At 43.2% G+C, this 22,666-nt stretch overlaps 1 protein-coding gene across 1 annotated transcript; it reads right to left on the minus strand.

Annotated features, from left to right (window-relative positions):
• Window positions 1-2,683: 2,683 nt before the first annotated feature.
• On the minus strand, window positions 2,684-4,051 carry LOC120518401 (paraneoplastic antigen Ma2 homolog). The gene is made up of 2 exons (XM_039741186.1): window positions 3,957-4,051; window positions 2,684-3,839 (listed from the first exon to the last, which is right to left on the minus strand). The coding sequence occupies exons 1-2, from the start codon at window positions 4,049-4,051 to the stop codon at window positions 2,684-2,686; spliced, it is 1,251 nt and encodes a 416-aa protein (XP_039597120.1).
• Window positions 4,052-22,666: the final 18,615 nt, after the last annotated feature.

Consider the following 22,666-nt stretch of genomic DNA (forward strand, 5'->3'; position numbering starts at 1 on the left):
CCTTCCTCAATTGCACCAAATCATAATACAATTCTGGGACCCCGGCAGCCATGACTCCGACTACTTGAGCTCCCACTGTGCCCTTTGCCTGCCAATCCACTCCTTGGTATATGGTCTGAACTTCCTCCGGGCCTAATTGAGCCCACCGGCCATCTGTGGCATAGGGTCTGTGTGATAGGGCATCTGCATCGCGATTAACTGTTCCTGGCCGATACTTCAGACTGAAGTTAAATTCAGATAATGCAGCCAGCCATCGGTGTCCTGTGGCATCCAGCTTAGCTGTAGTGAGGATGTAAGTGAGCGGATTATTGTCTGTCTTTACCTCAAAGCTGGCGCCGTAGAGGTAGTCCCGCAACTTGTCCACCACCGACCACTTCAAGGCAAGAAACTCCAATTTGTGAGTAGGGTAATTCCTTTCAGTCGGCGACAGACTCCTGCTCACATAAGCGACAGGTCTCAACTTCCCATTAAACTTCTGATACAGTACTCCACCAATTCCTTCTCGACAAGCATCAACATGCAACTCATATGGTTTCGTTGGATCCGCATAGGCCAGCACTGGGGCATGAGTAAGACTCCGCTTCAATTGGTTGAAAGCCTGCTCACAAACAGAGGTCTATTTGCTCTGAATATTCTCTTTCGACCCCCGAGGCCCTTTCATAGAGTTCTTTGAAACATCAGAAAAAAGGTCACCTTCTCCCATCTCATTCTTTAAGAGCTCATTCAAAGGCCTAGCAATCTTGGCAAACCCTTCCTCAAATCTTCTATAATAAGAGCAGAACCCGAGGAACGATCTGAGCTCTTCCACAGTGTGAGGAGGTGGCCAAGAGGTCACAGCTTCCAATTTCGCAGGGTCAGTAGCAACTTCCTCTGCGGTGACCACATGTCCCAGGTAAGTGACTGATGGCAGACAGAATTGGCACTTGTCTAGAGACAGCTTCAAACCCTCGCCTTTCAGACGGTCCAGCACCTTAATCAGGCGTTGCTCGTGCTCTTCAAGTGTCCTCCCGAAGACGATTAGATCATCTAGGTATACCAGTACTTCTAGAAGATGCATGTCCCCTACTGTCTTTTCCATCAATCGCTGGAAAGTCGCTGGAGCTCCAGTAAGACCCTGGGGCATCCGATTGAACTGATAGAAGCCGACAGGACAAATAAAAGCCGTCTTCTGTAGGTCATCTGAATGCATGGGAATCTGATGATACCCGCTCCTCAAATCCAGCACACTGAACCACTTAGCCCCTGTGAGACACTGGAGAGCATCTTCAATTCTGGAAGTGGTATATTGGTCAGGTATAGTCCTCCTATTCAAAGTGCGGTAGTCGATGCACAGACGGAGAGACCCATTCTTCTTCCGGACCACCACAATTGGAGAAGCGTAGGGGCTCCTTGAGTCACTGATTACCCCAGTCCGCTTCAGCTCGCCAATCTGTTCCCAGAGGTCGTCAAAGTCGGCCAGAGGAATTCTCCGAGACCTCTCCCGGAATGGTCTGTTATCCGTGAGTCGGATGCGGTGTTGGACACTTTTCGCACAGCCCACATCAAACTCATCTCGGGAAAACATGTCCTTTCTTTCCGACAATATCGCCTGGATCGTTTTCTTCCACTCAGTTGGAGCTGGAGAGTTCTCTGGATAAAACTGTTCCTCACAAAGTTCAGTGGCTGCTTCCCCCACTGAGAAAAGAGGTGCGACCAGGGTGACTGGTTTCGCTTCGCCCAATAACATCCGGGTTTTAAGTCTAACTGGAAAGCCAGTGGTATTCCTGACACTTACAGTAACTTTCCCTCCATTGCGCTGTAAGGCCTGAGTGGATATGGCCTCTGGTATCAGGTCCACTGTGGATACTGAGTCTCCAGCGGAGGCACCTTCCAGCATCACATAAGGTCCCGGCTGCTTCCAGGTCAGTCGTACTTCAGCTTTTAAACAGACAACTTCCCCTGGTTGCAAGACTCTTTCTCTATTGCTCAGAGACCAGAGTTTTCCCACTCCTTCTGACGGGACGTCCTCCTCTTCGACAATACTCTGGTACACAGCTCTCAAAGATGGATGTATGTTCTCTTCTGAACAGCCTCTTTGTCCCACTATTGGAGTGAGCTTCCTTCTCACCAGGTTGGAGTTTGTTCCTATGATCAATGAGCTTCCGGTGAACCCAGAGGGACGGGAACACACGATCGCAAGGGTGTCATAAGTACCTTCGGATGCAGCCAACTGAGGACCTGCAGTCAGTCTAACTTCCACATAACCATCATAGGGGAGATTCTGATCCCCTACACCTCGAAGGTAGGTGTTTAAGGTGCTTATCATAGAAGTCCCGACATAGCAGAGTGACTTAAGCCCCAGAATCCAGGACAGCTCTGGTGTAGATCCCCTCTACTTGAATAGGAACCACTGGAGAAGGCCCAATTAAGTCCTTGGGAACTTTTAAAAAACTTTCGAAACTAGCAGCCCTTGAGTTCTGGACGGTGGCCCTCTCTCTCCCTTGAGAATAGGTAGAAGACTTATGTGCATGTCTCTCCTGTAATAAGGAGACAGACTCAGGCTTGGAAGTCGGAGAATGTGGCCCTGATGGTCCGGAAATTGTTACGGAGACATTACCATTCTGCCCTCTGGGACTCTTCTTTTTACTTTTTGGAGGAACTGAATTGGAGCTAGCCGAAGTCTTTAGGCACCCGGTTGGCTCCTTCACCGGGGCCCTTTGGAGTTTTCCGACGACTTTTGACTTTGTAGTCTCTCTTGGAGAGCACTCAATATCTCTTCTAGTGGGTCGAAAGTAACTCTATCCTCTGTACACTGTGCCTGTAAATGTCCAGTTTTCCCGCAGTGAAAACATTGTCTTCGATCTAAGGGCTTCTTGTTCACGTGTTGAGCCCCCGATGTTGTCTTCTCAAAGGCCAAGGATACTACAGCTTTCTGGATATCTCCAATAGACTGTCGTAATTCCTCTTGAGTCTGTATGACCTGTGTAACCGATCTCTGTGAATCGTTGAATGCTTGCTGCAAGGTAGAGTGGGATTTGGCCACTTGAGTCACTGCCTGCATCAAAATGTCAAGAGCCGATACTTCACCCGTTGAGCCAAGGGGACCATGAGTCGGGGGTTTTATCTGCTGCTGCTCGTCATCGGCTGACACGTTCAGAGTGGTCAATGCAGAATATGCAGAGGTCCCAATGTTCAGTGAATTCAAAGTGGTGGCAGGCTGACACTTGGCTGCTACCAAAACTTCTTCCTCCCGAATAGTTTTCATCAACCTAGAGTAGGTCAATGGTTCATCTTGGCCCCTCACTCTCAGCTTCAGCAAGATAGGGTCCAGAGGTAGAGCTCCTCTGAGGATCTGGCGTAACAGCATTTGGCTGGCGGTTTCAGGCGTCAGTCCATCTTTCAGGATCACTTGGTGTAAGATCTTGTCTAAACAGGTGACAAATGTGGATAGCTTTTCCCCTTCCTTTTGGTAAGTATGTTCAAACAAATACTTCAACTCCTCACTGCTCTTGACACACCCAGAAATCTCCCTCAAAGCTTCTAGGTATTCTGCCGCGGTGCAATCAGGCTTGTCTCGTTTCAAGTTTCGGATAATATCAGATGCAGGGGCCCGAAGACTTTCAACAATCCTCTGTCTCTTTATGGGATCAGGAGCTTCCCACTCACCCAGAGCTTGTGTGGCTTGATCAATCCAGGTCTCAAATGCTTCTTCTCCACTCGGCACAGGTAGGTTTCCGCTGAAGAATCGCAGTTTTCGGTATCCATAATTAATAGGTGAAGAATAACTGCGCACAAAGGTCTCTACCAGTCTTCCTATATCAGTGAAGAACGATGCAGGAGAATACCCTGGTATGGCTGTACTGGGTTCAGGAGAGAGAGTGTTAGAGTTCTGTCCTGTTCTGTTCCTCCAGGTCGATTCTCTCTCTCCTCCGCAAAAGTCTCTCTCCTCCGCAAAAGTCTATTCCTCCCCCCCTCACTCTCCAAGTCCGTCCTCCCTTCGTCTCCGCCACCCCAAAAACAGAGTTCCCCCCCTGTATTCTATTCCTATCCTGATCAGCTGCTCTGCTGCCATCTAATGTCTAGTTCTTAAAATCGCAGCTCCATGACTCTCTTACTCCATGACTCTCTTATTCAGACATACACACACAAGATGTCTGTGTGCATAGCTACATGTATATGAACTGTGTAGATGAGGATGTCTGTTTTCGGCAGGTGCTTATTTTGAATTTTGAACTCGAAACTTTCAGTTGGAGTTGAGGTTACCCGCCAAAAGGTGCACATTTCTCCTTTATCTTGAATAACTTTTTAACCACTTAAATTAAAGAAAGGAATTTGTGAAAACCTCATTCATTATTCAGACTTAGGCCACAAACGTTTATGGGCAGATATTTCACATTTTAATAGGTTGAGGTTGAGGTTAGGAGAAGAGACTGATACAGCGCATTGCTGCACCCACCACATGATGAACCAACTCAGGATCCCATATTGGGACCCGAGTGCAGCCATGCATCAAATGACACCTCAGCACCACACTGAACAGTGGGAGGTTTTTAATGGTGGCTGGAGTGCCAATTCTGCCACCAACTCCAAGGATTTCCCCTGCACGTTGGAGGGCATACATGCATGGCTGGATGCAAATTAACGTCATACGTTTTAATAACATAAATAAAATAGCAGTTAATTTTGTAATAGATTCATCTTTAAATTAGACTGAATTTGTGATAAACAAGTTTCTGCGTCTTGTGTACATTTTTGTAAACTCATATCATATAAGCAAGTTAAGAGATGGCCTCGTGAGCTGTTCTTTTTTTGTCATACTTACAGAAGCGAGAGGAGGTGATTCAGATCATGTAACAATGACCAGTACTAGAATCCTTCCATTGTGCTCTTAACAACTTTTCAGCTGTGAATGCAGGAGATGGCTGCTAGGGGGCACTCTTCCACCAGCAATAAGCCATGTTGTTCCGGCTATAGTATTTTCCTATTCCAGCGCACACAGATTGATTTTGCTGTCATTTCCTGATTTGACCCTAAATCCCCAGAGTATCACAATGTAAATAGTGCACAAGATCACATCATTTCCACCCGTAACAGCTGACCTTTTATATTTTTAATTTAAATTAAATGTCAACCACATTTAACCTTTAACTTTGTTAAAATGGACAAATAAAACAGCAGCACCCTGGCAGCACTTTTACATGACTGAATTAATTTACCATTCTTAACCTGAAGGTCTTTGAGGTGAGGAAGAAAATTGAAACAGCCAAACCACATGCAATCCCTGCATCAGTTCTGTCTCCATAACCAAAGTGGAGGTGTTGTTGAAGTGGGTGACATTCAGGTAATGGTGACATTAGCGAATAGCAGAGAGTTTGCTCACCTCTCAACATGAGTGTGCTATGATTATATCTACTATTTTTTCGCTTCTCACTCATTGCTAATGTTTTCTTCTCTTTCTCTTTTTCTCAGCAGCGCTCATCATTCACCCCACGTTAAGTGCTTTTTATTTTTCTGTTGAATTGTGGGTGGACAATGTCTATGTGGTGGGAAGTGTGCAGAGGATATATAGCGCCTTTAGAAAGTATTCAGACCCCTTAAATGTGTTCACATTTTGTTATGTTGCAGCCTTGTGCTAAAATAAAATTGTTTACATTGATTTTTTCCTTTTTCTTTCATTTCTTTCATTTTTTCCTTCCCAACACTCAATACTCCAGAATGACCAAGCAAAGGCAGGATTTCAGTCTGCAAATGTAATAAAAATAAAAGGCTGAAGTATCCCATTGGCACAAATATTTACGTTACACAGTTCTTTGTTGAAGGATCTTGGGCAGTGATTCCAGTCTGGAGCCTTCTTGTGTCTGACATGAAAAGCTTTTCTCCTTGATTTGGGGATGTTCTGACCTTCTTCTCTGGAGATCATCTCAAACTCTGTCAGGTTGGATGGAGACCGTCAGTGAACAGCTAATCTCATGTCTCTCCAGAGATATTGGATCGGGTTCAAGTCCGGGCTCTGTCTGGGCACATCAGCTACATTCATAAAGTTGTCCCTCAACCACTCCTTTATTGTCTTTGCTCTGTTCTCTTGGAAGGTGAACATTAGGCCCAGTGTGAGATCCAGTGTGCTCTGAGTATCTGAGAAGGTTTTCATAACCCAGTCTAGTCTCATAGTCCCTGATGCTGCTACCACCATGCTTCACCATTGGAATGGTATTGCACAGTTGATGATTGATGCCTAGTGTCCTTCAGATGTGACACAAATCTTAGTTTTGTCAGACCAGAGAATCTTGTTTTTCACAATCTGAGAGTCTTTAGGTGCCTTTCATACAAACTCCCACTAGATGTCCATGCACCTTTTACTGAGGAGAGGCATCTGTTTAGGCTACTGTGTCATAGAACCCAGATCAATGTTGTAGTGATGGTTGTCCTTCTGGTATTTTCTCCTATCTCTACACAGGTTCTCTGGAGCTCAGCCAGAGTGATCATCGGATTCTTGGTCACCTCTCTTACAAGACCTTTCTCCCACTATTTCTCAGATTGACCAGGTGGTTAGCTTCAGGAATAGCTGGGATGTTCAAAACCTCTTGCATTTAAGAATTATGAAGACCACTTTGCTCTTGGGAACATTCAAAGCTGCAGCCTTCTCCAGCTTTGTGCCTCAACACAATCCTGTCTCTAAGCTCAGCAAGTGATTCCTTTGAACTCATGGCTTGGTTTTTCCTCACCTGTGAACCCTTTATAGACAGGTGTGTGCCATCTCCTGAATTGACCACAGGTAGACTCCAAACATGTTGACGGTGATCAATAGAATGAGATGCACCTGATCCAAAGTAAAGGCTCTGAATACTTGTGACAGTGTGATATTTCAGTTTTTTTTATTTATAATAAACGTTTAATACATATATTCTTAAAGTCTTTTTTTGCCTTTCATTTGATGAGGTAAAAAAAAATGAGTGTAAGTGATTCTGGTCAGGATACCACAAAAAGGGACTGCCCCAAAGTATGGTGCTTGACCCACTAATATGACACAGAGATCTCTGTGTGGGCTGCTTTTCTGGTCAGCCTTTTTTTATTGCGCCTTTGTCTACCCTAATATTTTTTTTATTTTGCTGCTATAATTAAATTAGTCTACTGAGTTGGTACCCCAAGAATTCTTGCTGCTTCGTTCCAATTTCCAACCACTGGTCACACATACTGTCTTTACAGTCAGTTGTAATTCTCTTATGAAAATGCATATTGCCTCTAATCTTAAAAAAGCGAATGCTGCAGTGGAAGTGCAAACACAACACAGAGAAATAGCAGAATGCCTTCATGTAGAGACTTGTGAACATCTGGAACTTGTTGGCCTAATGTAGCAAAGGAGCCTGATCTATTAAGCTGACTTCTAGTCAATGGATATGTTAGACTTGCCAGTTGCAGTTGCTGACCTCATCACCGGACCGTGTCACTTCTCATGACTGAAAATTACACCCTATGTCACATTTACCGACTGTGTGACAATTTTCCAACACAATTGTGCCCGTTCCCTTTTCCTGGCAGAAAGAAGCATTCTGCCTAATGGAGCCGGTGATGTACGAGGAGTTAAAAGTTAAAAGCCATAATCTCTGCCATTTTTTTCATCATGTCATGGTACTTAAATCATGAGAAGATGAACTTCCCTTTTCTTTGTGAAGTCAAAAACTTGTGTTTTCCTAATTCCTCATAGTTGTATTCTATGCGTTGTACAGTTTGTAATTCAAGATGAGCTTTCTTTGGCTGTCTGCTCTCATGTCCATTCTGTTACCAAAGAGAAAATCACCAAGTTGTTAGCCTTCACAGGAGAACACTGCCAACTTCATCCAACTTCCTAAGATTATGTAAATGATCTAAATGACAGCTACAACTGAAAATCAATGGAAAACATGTTTAACATGAAATGGTCTTCAATTACTGACTTCACAAGGATTGCACTGCTCCTAGTATTATTTTATTTAGTCAATTTTTATTTCTGAATCTGTACCACAAGTAGATTGAAATATATGGCAGCAAGTCATATATTCCAGACTCAAACCACCTACAACTGAACACCAGCAAAACCAAGGAGCTGGTGGTGGATTTTAGGAGGCCCAGGCCCCTCATGGACCCCGTGATCATCAGAGGTGACTGTGCAGAGGGTACAGACCTATAAATACCTGGGAGTGTAGCTGGATGATAAATTGGACTGGATTGCCAATGCTGATGTCCTGTGTAAGAAAGGACAAAGCCAACTATATTTCCTTAGAAGGCTGGCGTCTTTCAACATCTGCAATAAGATGCTGCAGATGTTCTATCAGACGGTTGTGGCGAGTGCCCTCTTCTACATGGTGGTGTGCTGGGGAGGCAGCATAACGAAGAAGGACACCTCACACCTGGACAAACTGGTGAGGAAGGCAGGCTCTATTGTAGGCATGGAGCTGAACAGTTTGACATCTGTGGCAGAGCGACGGGCACTGAGCAGGCTCCTGTCAATCATGGAGAATCGACTGCATCCACTGAACAGGATCATCTCCAGACAGAGGAGCAACTTCAGCGACAGACTGCTGTCACCGTCCTGCTTCACTGACAGACTGAGGAGATTGTTCCTCCCCCACACTATGCGACTCTTCAATTCCACTCGGGGGGGTAAACATTAACATCATACAAAGTTATTGTCTGTTTTTACCTGCATTTTTATCACTCTTTAATTTAATATTGTTCTTTATCAGTATGCTGCTGCTGGAGTCTGTGAATTTCCCCTTGGGATTAATAAAGTATCTATCTATCTATCTATCTATCTATCTATCTATCTATCTATCTATCTATCTATCTATCTATCTATCTATCTATCTATCTATCTATCTATCTATCTATCTATCTATCTATCTATCTATCTAAGTCTTTATTACTCTGGATTGCATTGCTCTTATATACAGTACCTTTTATGGAGTATCTCTATGGGAGATTGTTGTCTTGTTTTATAGCACCTTTCTATAGGGAGAACCATGGTTTACATGTGTAAGGCCACAGGACATTTGTTGGCTCATGTTTTTGTACAACTGGTGTGCAGGTCTGCTTAGTGAATTACTAAGGTGATGCACTGAGTCAGAGTCAGGAACTGAACCCGCATTCTTGAAACTGAAGCTCCAGTGCCTTAGCTGCTTGGCCAGGCTGGATACCACTGGACCTGCTTGTGCACATCCTCAGTGACTTATTCAATGACTGAAAGTCTTGAGGAGCCTGCTGTTAGCATTAAAACACTTTTGAATAACTAAGCGCACCCCATGTGTTTTCTAACAAACGTGGTCATTTCAAGATTCAGTCTTCGTTGCAACAAGTATTAGTAGAAGAATAGGACATTGCAATAATTTATTACAGATGCCATTTCCATCTGTTGTTAAAGTGAGTACACATCCATCCACCTACAGCATCTCGACTGGATTCCGATTTGACCTTTGGCTTGCCATTCCATAACCCTTCTATTGATGCATTTGCTGGTGTTTTGACGGTTATTGTCATGTTTAGTCGTTTGTCGTAATGGCCATGAGATTCTTTTCCATAAGGTCTTACACAGAAAGCATATTTCTCAGGCCCTGTGCAATCATCTCTGATGTGTGATCAATTGGAAAATATGCTGTCTCAAGGCATCTGTTATGCAGCTTCGATTCATCATCAATGTAGTGCAAATTGAGGCTCAAATATGGCACCAAAGATCAGATGTGGCTGCAAAGTACTGAACAGATTTTTAGTTCAGAAACTACCTTTTTACGACATGTTTTGCACATGTTGGGCACTGTAGTTTGGGAAAAATATTTTCGTGATGGTGCAGTGTATCTTGTGTCAAGGGTTTTAATGAGGTGTGCTCCACTATAGCTATGGGGGCCATACCCTTTGCAATGTAATAGGAAATTGTGTCAGTTATTTCTTTCCATTGTTGTACTGTATAGAAACGATCGCCACAAAATAAACAGAGTTGGGGAATGACCCCATATAATGTCCAGCGGACATAGCAAAGAATAGACTTTGAAAAGTGATCAAAAATCAAAGCAGTTGACAATATACAACTGGAACATGGCGTTATTTATACAAATTATGGCTGACGGAAGTGATGTGGCAGGAGATGACATCAGAACAGGTGGATGGAAGTGACATCATCATCGGGGGACTGGAAATGCTGTCATCATGGTTGCGACGGAGGTGATGTCATTATAGGAAGTGGAAGTGACGTTGGGCGGCCATCCAGAGGTTTGAGTGGTGAGTAAATGGAATTATTTTTCTTATTTTGGTCTGGTGAGAAAGAGAGGGAGGCGTTAGTACCATAAATCAGCCTTTTATCTCGCGATGTTTCACTCACCTCAGGGCTTGTTGACTGCCTCGTAAGCGCACGTGTGTGACACCATCTTCTTGAATCCTTTTCGTATTGTGTAGCATTCGTAAATGGTTGTGTTATCGACAGCTGCATCGTGGAGGAACTTGTTTCTGGGCTCTTGTCAGTCACTCTCTTTGTTTTACGCCATGCACTGTTTATATTCGATAACATTATTGTACTCCAAGTATTGAAACAGATTGGTGGTGTTACCTTTGGCCTGAACTGAAACTGTTTTTGCTGTGTTTACATTTAGGTTTTTTGTTTTGTTTTTTTTTTTGTTTTTTTTTCTATGTCTTTTACACTGAAACCAAAATGTGTCCAAACGACAGACACTGCGTTTTTTTTTGGTAAGAGTTACTCGGTGTTTTAGTTCTCCTTCATGTTGCTTTCCTGTCATTGACTGGACAGTGTCGAGTAACGTGACAACCAACACGGTAGTATGTTTTAAGGGGACAGTACATTAGCACATGCTGAGGAAAGTATTACTAGAATTGAAAAAAGTGAAATTACTAATATGGGCAAGATTACACAGATTAGTGGTTCTAAACGCCGATTTCGATTAATTACCAATTAATTGTCCAGCACTAGACTGCGGTATATAATACGGTGTACCCAATATCAAAAATACTAAATACCAAACAATAAAAGAACAGTAGAAGAAATTGGCAGAGCTTTATTCAAGATGAACCTTAATCTGTCCTTGATATTCCAAGCCTAGTGTACACTTTGGTCCATGAGAGTGAGTCTCTGGTATTCGAAGTGAATAATGGACCTGTGCTAAAATTCCAGATTACACACATTACCATAATCTGCAAATTGTTTGTATTAGCCATTGGCATGTTTTCACCATTTCACCATATGGTTTGCTCCCTTTATTGTGGCGTGTCATGAGTCTTCCAGCTGGTCAAGGTGGCACTTCAGGACTGTTTAACCTAAACAGATCCAGCTAGGAGTCAGGTGAATGTATGCAACAAGAGTGTAAGACAGCAGCATTCATGACACACATGTAAGAAATGGATCTGGTGAGGGATTATAATAGGTAGCTTTTAAAGAATCTGTGAATGGAGGAATGGATAAGGTGTAAACTGGCCATTAAGAGCACTGGCAGGCAGAAAAAGATACATAACATTTGACCTCATGGAGATGTCATTCAATGTAATGAAGAATCCATTAAAGAGCTGATGTACTATAAATCCAAAGGACTTTTGTGGAACTGAAAGGCTGCAGTATGTATACATTTCTGTGTATTTGTTTTTTGGATGAGTAGAATCTGTTTCTTAGGTTAGTTTTGTAATTTGTTTTGAGTCATTTTTTCATTACCGTCTTGATTTTCCTTATTTACGCGACCCTTTTGGAAATGATCATGTGCCCACAATTGTCATGCTTATATAATGACAGGTAATTATGATATATTTCTCGTCAGTGGACGCAAAAATATTATGTTACCTTTAGTACTAGTTAGCTTTATTTCATGTAGGCCTCAGCTGTTATGCTAGCAAACTAGGAAGAATTTTAATAAAGACCAGGAGACACAGGGCAAGATTTAAAACAAAATAAAAAAAATGGTCCAAACCAGAAATCTGCCACTGTTAATACCAAAGCCTAAATGCGAGACAAAAATCAAGGTCAAAAGTTCAGGCACGAGTGAAAAAGACAGAAAGTATGTTGCAAATAGGATTGGAAAAAAGAATGTTGAGGAAAGCTTTTGAATCTGTCAACTTGGACCTGTCAAGTCAATAACTGCAGGTCACAACCTCTGATGACACGTCCCTAACAACATAATAACAGGAATTATTCTGTCGCAGGCACGTTCCCATTTCACCACCCATTTTTAGGACACATGATGGCTGTTCAGGGCATGTCCAAGGAGGTCACAATATGATTACTGCCAACGCAGTATAGATAAGCTGCAAATAAAAAAAGATAAACAATTCTGTCACTTGCTAAAAATCGTTAAGCTTTGTTGGTTTGTGTTTTGACCTTCTGATGCAACCTTGAATGTGTTTCTTGCTCTTCGTTTTGGCCTTGGTTTTCTCTGATCTCCCAGTTTTGATTTCACGTCCTTCTCCGGGTGACTCCAAATCTTATCTGCCTGCAGACATAATAACACGGGAGCTGTCCTGATGTCAGAAGGAATAGATGGCGGCCAAAATGGCACAAAATATTTAACAGAAAGTAAACTTTGAAACAAAACTAGTTTTAAGTTTTAATTCTAGAGCTGCAATAATAAGAAAAATGAGTACTAAATCTAAATGAACAAAAAAACAAAGTTTAAAAATGAATAATTCATTCAGTATAACATTAGTGTATGTTTGGTGCTTCGGTTTTGACCTCTTCTACTTTTGAGCTATGCTTTTTGTTTTACCCTTCAATTTCTGGTTGCTTTTGACCATAATCTCATGCCTTATTTTCATCATCTGCTCAATTCTTACTCATAATAATCCTGGAGCACATGCACTGGAGAGAGCTCACGTTTCATTACCCCACAGTTCTTATCGGGTGCTTGTTGGATTGTAAGTGTTGTTGTCGAGCCACACAAAAGGATGAGCAGAGTCGGATGAAGGCAGCTAAGAGTGATGGAGTGCACAATCTGAGAAAATGAACCGCACACAACCTAGAGAGATGCAGGGTAGCAAGCCAAAATTGTCAGTGGAGAGTAACTGCCAAAGTGCTAAAACAATTATAATGTGTGTGATTTGAGATGCTAACATGTTTCTGACTCCATCGTGACTCTGACGTTGTCAGGAAGACAGTGTCTACGTGGTCATTATATTGTGTCTTATAGGGCAGTGAACAGGGCCTTCTTAACAGCATTATAAGCAGTGCACTGGGCCCCGTGCCTACACAACCACTCAGCAAGTCACAACATACAGACATTAGCATGGGGCCTCCGGGCAACTGCCCAGCGTGCCCATGCATTAAGAGAGCCCAGGCAGTGAAGGCTCAACAGCAGTGTTGTGTTTGTAGCTTTTTCGCTTTTAGTACTGTATATAATCGACTTTCACTCTTTATCCTTCTGATCTAAGATTGCATATACAGTATGTGTACATTTTCTGTTTCTTCATGTGATCACATGCTCTGTTACGTTCCTTGTATGTTGTGGACGGAGTCCCAAGAGGCAGGGCCCCCCCAATGTAACCCCTGAAGGACAAAGGCTGAGAGCGCATACTTCAGTGGTCCATTGAAGTTTTTTCAAATGCATTTTAGCGAGTATTGGATTTTCTATTTTATTGGAATTTTACTTCCATTATTAGTTTTTGATATTGGGATTTGTGTATTTGGATTTCCTTTTATGCAACTCCTTTTTGCCTTTTTTTTGTTCTTTTTAAGATTTTCCTAATATAAATTCTCATTTTTTTTAAGATTCTGCTGTGCAACATATCCTTTCTAACCAGGGGTCTTATGGTTCCTTTCCCTAGAAAGGCATACAAGGTGAGACACACCAATAACCGGATTGGCAAAATAAATATATATTTCTTGATGAATTACTGCATTCTAAACATTTTCACCTTCTATATACAGTACTCCCCCTCCCTATCTCTACACTACTCCATTTGTATCTTCCATTGATTGAAACAGTGCTGGATGTCTTCTTGCTAGAGGTTCATCAACAGGCTTACCGTTTCTGTCTTCACTTCATCCACTGAAGAACAATGTGATCTCTTGAGGTCACTTTTGATTTTCAGGTACAAGTAAAAATCACAGGGAGCTAAATTGGGTGAATAGGGAGGTTGATCAAGAGCAGGAATGTTTTTGTCAGTCAAAAACAGCTTTACAGAAAAAGCATTGTGCGCCGGAGCATTGTCTTGGTGACGCACCCACCCCAGTCTCCTCCACAAATCAGGCCTCTTCTTCCTTACTCTCTCTCTTGAGAGACTTTAGGACCACCAAGTAATGAGCCTAGGTTTTTAGGACCTCCAAATAGTATGCCTGATTGACAGTTTGCCCTTCAGGAACCCACTGTTGGTGGACGATACTACAAATGTCAAAAAAGACAATCAGCATTGCCTTGAATTTGGACTTTTTCTTTTTTGACCTTTTCATTTTCGGTGATGTCTGGGTTTTCCAATGCATGGACTGTCTTTTGGTTTCATGGTCATATTGGAAAATCCATGTCTCATCACATGTGATAACATTTTCCAAAAAATCAGGCAGCTCTTCAATTGTGTTCAAAATGCCAGCACGGATGTTTTTTCAGCATATTTTTGTTTGGGTGAAAGAATTTTGGTACCAGTTTTGCACAAATGTTTGTCATGTGATGTTCTTTGTGCAAAATGTGTGTCACTGATTCCCAGTCAATACCAGCCAACTCTGAGATAGCTCTTGGGCGACGATCATTTCGAACAATCTGATTCACTATTTTGATGTTTTCATCTGTCCGAGATGAGTGTGGGCTACCTGGGTGTTCAATGTCTTCCACATTTTCTTCTCCTTCCTTGAAACGTTTGTGCCACTCAGAAACTTGTGTGCGAGACAAATTGTTATCACCATACACCGTTTTTATCAATGCCGTTTCTGTGGCGATTTTGTTCAATTTTGTGAGAAATTTGATGTTGATTTGCTGTTCGATCTTTTTTCATCGCGGCAACATGGGTAGTGATTGTTGTGCAAATACTGATGTTGCTAATCACAGGATATACCTAGCTGGTCGGCGGTTTGAGAGGGCATGTAGGAGGGGATATAGTTCTATGATTTACTTTCGGCTGACCTCCATACGGTTTTCCAGGAAAGCCCCAAACCCAGTCCGGTTATTTTTGCGTCTCACCTCATATTTGTGTATTTTATTGATTTCTGGACATTATAGAATTCGTTTTGAACTTTTTTTTTTTTTTTATTAATTTTATTACAATCCATACAAAGCAATCAAGTTTTTACAAAAAGAAAAATTGAGTTAAGAACAGATCGATCCCCACCCCTGAGAGAGAGAGCAAGGCAAACAGCATGAAATTTAAGGCTTGTAAAAATACCTAAATTAATAAATTCTCTGTGCTTTATAAACTTATTTTAAAATATTACTGATTAGATCCTGCCATGTTTTGAAAAAAAGTCTGTACAGATCCTTTAACTGAGTATTTGATTTTTTCCAATTTTAAATAATATAACACATTGGTTTCCCACTGACTTAAAAGAGGAGAGTTTGGGTTCTTCCAGTTTATCAGAATAAGTCTGCGTGCCAAAAGTGTAGTGAATGCAATCACAATTTGTTTGTCTTTCTCCACTTTAAGACCCTCTGGAAGAACCCCAAACACAGCTGTTAATGGGTTAGGAGGGATTGTGAGTCCAAGGCTGTCTGAGAGGTAATTAAAAATTTTTGTCCAGAATAATGCTAATTTGGTGCAGGCCCAGAACATGTGACCCAGTGAGGCTGGGACTTGGTTGCAACGTTCGCAGGTTGGATCATGCCCTGGAAACATTTTGGAGAGTTTTAGTTGAGAATTTTTGAAAGTTTTGAACTTTTAAGTCAGTTCCTTATTTTAAGCCAAGTAGGCCAAATCCTCCCTCTGGAGTGGGGAAGTCAAACTACTTGTGGTGAGGAGAATTCTGGACACACTGGGAAGGCCTGATCTGGCTTGTGGAGCCTTTAGGAGGCCTCACACCCTCTTTGCTATAGCAGGACACTCAAATCAGAACACACTTTTATGTTCTGTTTCCTCCTCATCGTCTAAAATATAAAGATCAATAGTGTTGGAAGTTGGTGTTCAGTTGTGGAAGAAGAACCAGACCTTCTTCTTGTGTGTTTCACTTTTCTACAGTGTGTATGCCATAAAATGGAGTGACACCCTGGCCAGGACCTGCTCTATGCTGTCCATCCAAGCTTTGCCCTCCCATGACCCAGAATTGGTCTGGACGTTGTATGAAATGCCTGGCCTTTTCTTTTAAATTAATTATGACTTGTGAAAGGGATGTTATGAAGCACACTCACGTAAATATCAGATGAATAAATCAGGCCTTTTTCTCATGTGAGACTATCACAAATCACAGAGAAGATTCCTAAAGCTGACTGGCATGCTGTATTTAGCTAGTAATTTACAGTCCAAACATTTGAAATACTGCTTCCATGTTTAATAAATATGACAGGGAAGCATCAAGACCTTAAGGAATTCATAATCTTCCTTTATTTGTTCTTTTTCCATCCATCCCAATGGAGCCAATCCTGGCCAACACAGGGCGCAAGGCAGGAACAAACCCCGGGCAGGGCGCCAGCCCACCACAAAGGACAATTTAGAATCGCCAATGCACCTAACCTGCATGTCTTTGGACTGTGGGAGGAAACCAGAGCACCCAGAAGAAACCCACGCAGACATGAGGAGAACATGCAAACGCCACACAGGGAGGATCCAGGAAGCGAACCCAGGTGTCCTAACTGCGAGGCAGCAGAGCTACCACTGCCCAACCATGCTGCCTATTTGTTCTTTATTTCTTCATTAATAATATTCCTCTTTATACAACGTTTAATTACTGTTGTAAATTCTTAAGTGATGATTTAACTGAATTTAGTTTTGACAGACTTGAAACTGGATTTAGACTTGCAGTAAATGTAAGGATCAGCACATCATCCTTAACTTGAGTTCTTAAAGCACAAATAAGATCATGCAAGGACCATGAAGTTGGGCTAGGATTTGATCTCATATATCTGGAGTTGCAAGGCAGTAGTGCTAACCACGGCGCCACCTATATGTAAAATGTACATTTCCTTATTGTGCTTGCCTGTTAATGACAAGATTTTTCAGGTACGGAAGACAGACGTGTTAAGGTAATGTAGTCCTATTCACTAAAGATGGTGCCAGATGGTGACAACATTTTGATTAGTAAACGGACTCTGCACGTGAAAATAAGGTGCCTGTAAGCCAATGTATAGCACTTTGTGTTCTTCGTTATTGCCCTCAAAGCTGTCATTCTCATGTAATGCCCCTCATTGTGTAACAAGTCACAGGTAGGAAGAGTTTGGGTCTGGACTGCAGTGGAGTTGTGTGTGATGCTCAGTCGTGTGGCTCTGTGTTGTACTCATCACTGCTCACCTTGTGCCTTTGTTAAACTTGTTATATTTACTGTTGTGAAGGATGGCCGGCCATTCATCCCGGCCAATACCCCCAAGCCGCCAGGTGAAGCCCTCCTTGCAGCATGGAGGTCCCCAGAAGACCAGCAGGGCATCATGGACAATGGATTTTTTATGCAAAGCCCTGCTGGATGCTGTGGGGGCCACAGGAGGGAGCTGCAGGGAGGACCGAGGGCTTCTTCGTGCCCTGTGACCCGGAGGTTTGTCATAGGAAGAGCGACGGACTTCCGGGTTGAAGAAAAGGACTATTTACCCTGACCTGGAAGAAATAAGGACTTGTGGACTGTTGGGCAGAAACACCTCCGGGAGTATAAAAGGACTATGGGAACTCCCAGACAATGAGCTGAGCTGGGTGGAAGGGTGGCAACGCGTCTGGGAGCTGGAGGATTGTGTATTATTGATTTATTGGTGATTTATATGAGTATTGTGGTGGAGAGTGTGCTTTGTGCACTGTGGCGACAAAATAAAGTCAACTTGAGGACTTTTACCTGGTGTCTGGAGTCGTGGACAGGGGTTCAAGGGAGCGAGAGCGCCCCCTATCATTCACACTGTGTACTTACTGTTTTTTTGCTACATACATAAATTTCCATTTTATATGTTTTTCTGAAGCCACAAAATAAAATTGTGCATGAACAATGACCAAGTTAGATGAACTTCAGGATGGAAGATTAGTGCAGCCTGTTAAGCACATGATTTATTTTAAATAAATGGAATGGATGACTGGCAGACTGGTGCAGCTGCAACAATCTGTCTTTTAACTTGGACAAGATGAAAGAGATGATTGTAGACTTCAGGAAGGCCCATGCTGTCAACATCGCACTGCACATGAATTGCTCTGTGGTGGAACTGGTCAAAAGCACCAAATTCGTTGGTGTACACCGGGCAGCAGTCCTTACTTGGTCAATTAATATCATTTCCATAGCCAAGAAGGTAAAGCAGTGTCTCTACTTTCTTCAGCAGCCAAAAAAGACAAGACTACCACGGTACTCACCACGTTGTACAGGGCCACCATCGAGAACATTCTGTCCAGCTTAGGAACTGCAGTGTCCCTGATCATAAGGTCCTACAACAGATGGTGCATCCAGCAGAAAATATTGTTGAGTCCTCTCTTCCCTCCATTGAAGACATCTTCATAAAGCATTGCATCTGCAAAGTCCACAGCTTGTGAAGTACCACTCACATCCCACGTCGAAGCCCTGATCTTAACCATATTGAGAATCTGTGGCACTATTTGAAAACTGCTGGCCAGAGGTGCCGTCCACCAACCTAGAGGATCTCCATGAAGAATGAGGGAGAATCAAAATGTGCAAAACTGGCAGAGCCTTAACCCAAAAGAATGAAGGCCATTACTGAAGCAAAACGGTTCTTGACAAAATATTAATGTGTAGACCTGAAATATTTATGCCAACATGAACTAGTTAAATATCTGCAGAATATTGTTTATTTTGACTTTTGAAATGTGTTGTTACAGCCTAAGAGTTCACATTAAAAATATAGAATGTATAAATATGTGGACAAACTTTTTGTCATGCTGAAAATTATGAGCACTTTCAAAGGGATTAAATACTTTTGCAGACCACTGTACTTTTATTAAAAATGCAAACGAAGAGATGGAAATGTACATTCTGTTAGAACATGAGATGTTGTGATGAGAACAGGCCATTCAGTCCAGTAAAGCTCACCAGTCCTATCCACTTAATTTCAACCAAAAAACATCAAGTCGAGATTTGAAGGCATGTAAAATTTCACTGTCTTTCACACTTTGTGTAAAGAAAACTTGCTAACAACTGTGTGAAATCTGCTCTTAATAAGTTTCCAGCTATGTCCCTGTTGCTCTTGTTGCATAACACCCGAGATCCACTGTAATAATTTCTTTAATAACTTTAAACACTTTAATCATGTCACTTCTTAATCTCCATTTTGCTGAAACTGAAAAGGTTCAACTCCTTCAGTCTTTCCTCATAGCTTAGACCTTTTAGCTCCAGAATCAGCCTAGTTGCTCATCTCTGGACTCTCTCTAGTTGTATAATAAAAAGTAAGTTTGAAAGTTTAAATTGACACATTTGTGTCTGTCTGAGTCAAAGGAGCGGTACATCATGTGGTAATTGAAAATGGCCACTCCTCAAAAAAGGGCATGTTCTGTTTCGACCAGACCTCTGCATATCCAACACACTCCTTGTCTCCATCAACTTTTTGTGGCATTTGTCACTAGTCAAACATGATGGTGGATTTTATTCTTATGTAGTCTATAGTTTCTCTGAACTTGCATATTGGACATCAGGATGCAAACAGTACTGTTTCTTAAGGAGTAGTCATTCTCAGTTACTGGCTGATCTACCACTCATTTATCTGAAACACACAAAAAAATATGTCAGTTAAAACCTGAAATGTACTTTTTAGTATACATTAAATTGCATACAGTGATATGTTTGTTTATTTTTTAAAACATTTTTAACTTGTGCAGAAATTTTATGGATGCTGTACATCTTGGAGTTCTTGTCACCCCTCGTACATCTTTGTGAAGCAGGCCTGCTTTATGTTATTCTGCAAAAGAGCCATGTCCTTACTTCTCAAAGCTTCTATTTCACAACAGGGACAACCTAAATATTAGCAACCTCACCCAGTTTATGAGATTCAGGACACCAAAGTCAGTCTACTGTACATTTTTCATCCCAGAGCTGGCATTTGGTTGAATATGCCAAAAATTGCCATGATGATTCCATGTTATTGTAGATCTATGTGGAGCCACCCCACTGGACTCTTGCTTTTGACGTGGCTTTTTTAGTTAGCTTGCTGTCATTAGATGGATGGATTGCTGTGTCCACACTAGCTGGATTTCATGCAACTTTGGCAGGCTTTCCTTTTTCATAGGATCCTCTGCAGCTGGTACTGAAGCTGCTTATTTGAATGATGGAATGCCAGCTCATACGACTGGTGATTCATCACTGATAGCCGGCTGATGCTGAATGTCAGCGCCATTCCCGTGTGATGCTTGTTTCACCAGCCATGGTGGTTTTACTTTGAATTAACAACCCATACATGTACAGTTCTGAATTCGCAGACCCATCCTTTATAATGTTTTATGAAAACCTCTTTACTGTAACTGTGATACAATAATCTGGGATTTTTATCAACCACACTTATTTAGTTGGGCATTTAGGAGTACCAGATATTATGGTGTTAGTATATTGTTTGAAATTGATTGCCTTGAGCAGTTTTTACTTATTGTAAAAAAATGATTTCTTGAAAAAAAATATAATGGAAATAACTGTAATAATAAGAGATGTGTATATTCATTATATTGTTATAATGATACTTAATTATTGAAATGCTGATCTATCGATCAGTCTTACATTTAGTGCCTTTCATATCTATGTCTACCTATCAGTCATATAGTGCCTTTTATGTTAATCTGTATATGTGTCTATTATATAATACCTTTTAATTTGTCTTTCTATCTACCTTAATATCTGCAGAATAAGTGTGGCCACATTCCTATTGTATAATTTGAACATTCTAAATCTACTAATAATAGATCTATTTTTTTAAGTCTATTCTAAATGATTTGTTTTTTACACTTTTTTTCACTTTTATGATTATCTATCTATCCATCTATCTTTAGTGCCTTTCACAATCTATCTATTGTGAACGGCACCCGGGCACAGACAGGCGGACATGTTGTTTTTAAACCACCACACGTTTATTACAGCGAATATTTACAATAATTATGGTCACCAAGACCCCCAAATAATGGTCACAAAGACCCAGTTCAGTGCACAAACCCCAAATCACACAAAGTTCTGGCCACAATGCCTTTCTTCGGGCCGCCTCCACTCTCCACTGCTTCGTCCTCCTTCCACCCGACTCCAGCTCCGAATGAATGGAGACGGCCCCTTTTATAGAGGACCCGGATGAGCCCCAGGTGTTCCCGGCAATCTACTTCTGGCCACGCCCAAGTGTGGCGGAAGTGCCGGCTGTCCTCCCGGCTGCTCTCCGGGCGCCGTCATAAATCTTCCCCCCAGCACTTCCTGGTGTGGCGGGAGTGCTGGGGAAACAAGTCCCCAAGGCATTGGGGCGCCTCCTGGCGGTGACCACGGGCCCCTACAGGGAAGGGCTTCCATGCCCTCGACCCGTGGCCCCCAAAGCAACCCGGAAGGCAAACCCCACGTGGTCCAGGCAGGGCTCTGACCCTCTTCCGGTCCCTCCTGGCGTCCCGGCCGGGTCATGGCCCCTGGCATCCCTGACAGTGCCCCACAGCCAGCGAAGACCACTCGTGGGTAAGAGCGACCCGTCCCGCGAGGGCAGCAGAGCCCCGAAACGGGTCCCACTCGAGGATAGCGGGGTCCGGCCCGCACTCCTAGCAGGGACAGGGCGGAGACACAATCTGAGCACCAACCCATGGTGCATCCCTGTGCCTCGCACAGGTTGTGCTCCCCCCTTTTACCGGCACCCCGGGGCCTCCTCGGTCGGCACCCCTCCGAGCCCTCCACGCCCCTTTGTTCCGAGCCACTCGTTCCCCCGTTGGCTCCTCCAGCTGTGAGCGCACCTGCGCACCGGCAGAGATCAATCTGCAGACGGCCCGACATCAGAGGGCTGTTCCGCCACGAAGGGGTTCCTTCAACTCGCCCGGGGTCCGTCCCTACAAAAGAGAATACAGGGGCAGAACCGCTGCCAAAGCACCCAGCTCGTGCCACGCACGGGCAGCGTTCCCCTCAACGGCACCCGGCACTTGCCTGATCGGCACCCTCTCGCGGCTTCTGTGTCCCTCTCGATAGTGGAACTGTCGGCACCGCCTGCTCTCTCACCGCCCGGCCTCAGGGATTCCCTCTGCTCCCTCAGAGGCGGCCAGCCGTCTGCGTGCACCCAGCAACGCGTCTCACTGTATTGGAGGAGGCGGCACCCAGCCGCTTAATCCTCCCTTCACTTTCGGACGCCTTGACGATATGCGACTCCGTATTAACCAACACGAGCCCCTTTCCCGTCTGCGTCCGCAACATATCGGAGGAATCGGCACCCAGCCTCTTATTCCTCCGTTCACTCTGGGACGCCATGACGGTTTGAGACTCCTTATGGAATAAAAGGCGCCTCTGTCCCGTCTGCGTCCCTATAGTGCGGCGCAAGACCGCAGCCGACTCGGGCGGGCGCTAGGACCGGGCACTTAGCAGCCCGTGTCCATTCAGCGTCCTCTCGGACTCCCCCCTCGCCCGCGCATACAGCCCGCGGCGCCGCACCTCCTGTCGGAGGGCTGCTTACTCGGAACTGGTCGTTAT

The sequence above is a fragment of the Polypterus senegalus genome, chromosome 18 (assembly GCF_016835505.1).
Source record: "Polypterus senegalus isolate Bchr_013 chromosome 18, ASM1683550v1, whole genome shotgun sequence".
Taxonomy (NCBI): Eukaryota; Metazoa; Chordata; class Cladistia; order Polypteriformes; family Polypteridae; genus Polypterus; species Polypterus senegalus.

Bases quoted from the DNA above. Each gene is read 5' to 3' on its own strand.
- LOC120518401 (XM_039741186.1), bottom strand. From the start codon at position 4,051: ATGGCAGCAGAGCAGCTGATCAGGATAGGAATAGAATACAGGGGGGGA. The intron at 3,840-3,956 runs GTGAGGGGGGGA...TCCTGAACCCAG, and splicing joins AGGGAGGACGGACTTGGAGA to TACAGCCATACCAGGGTATT.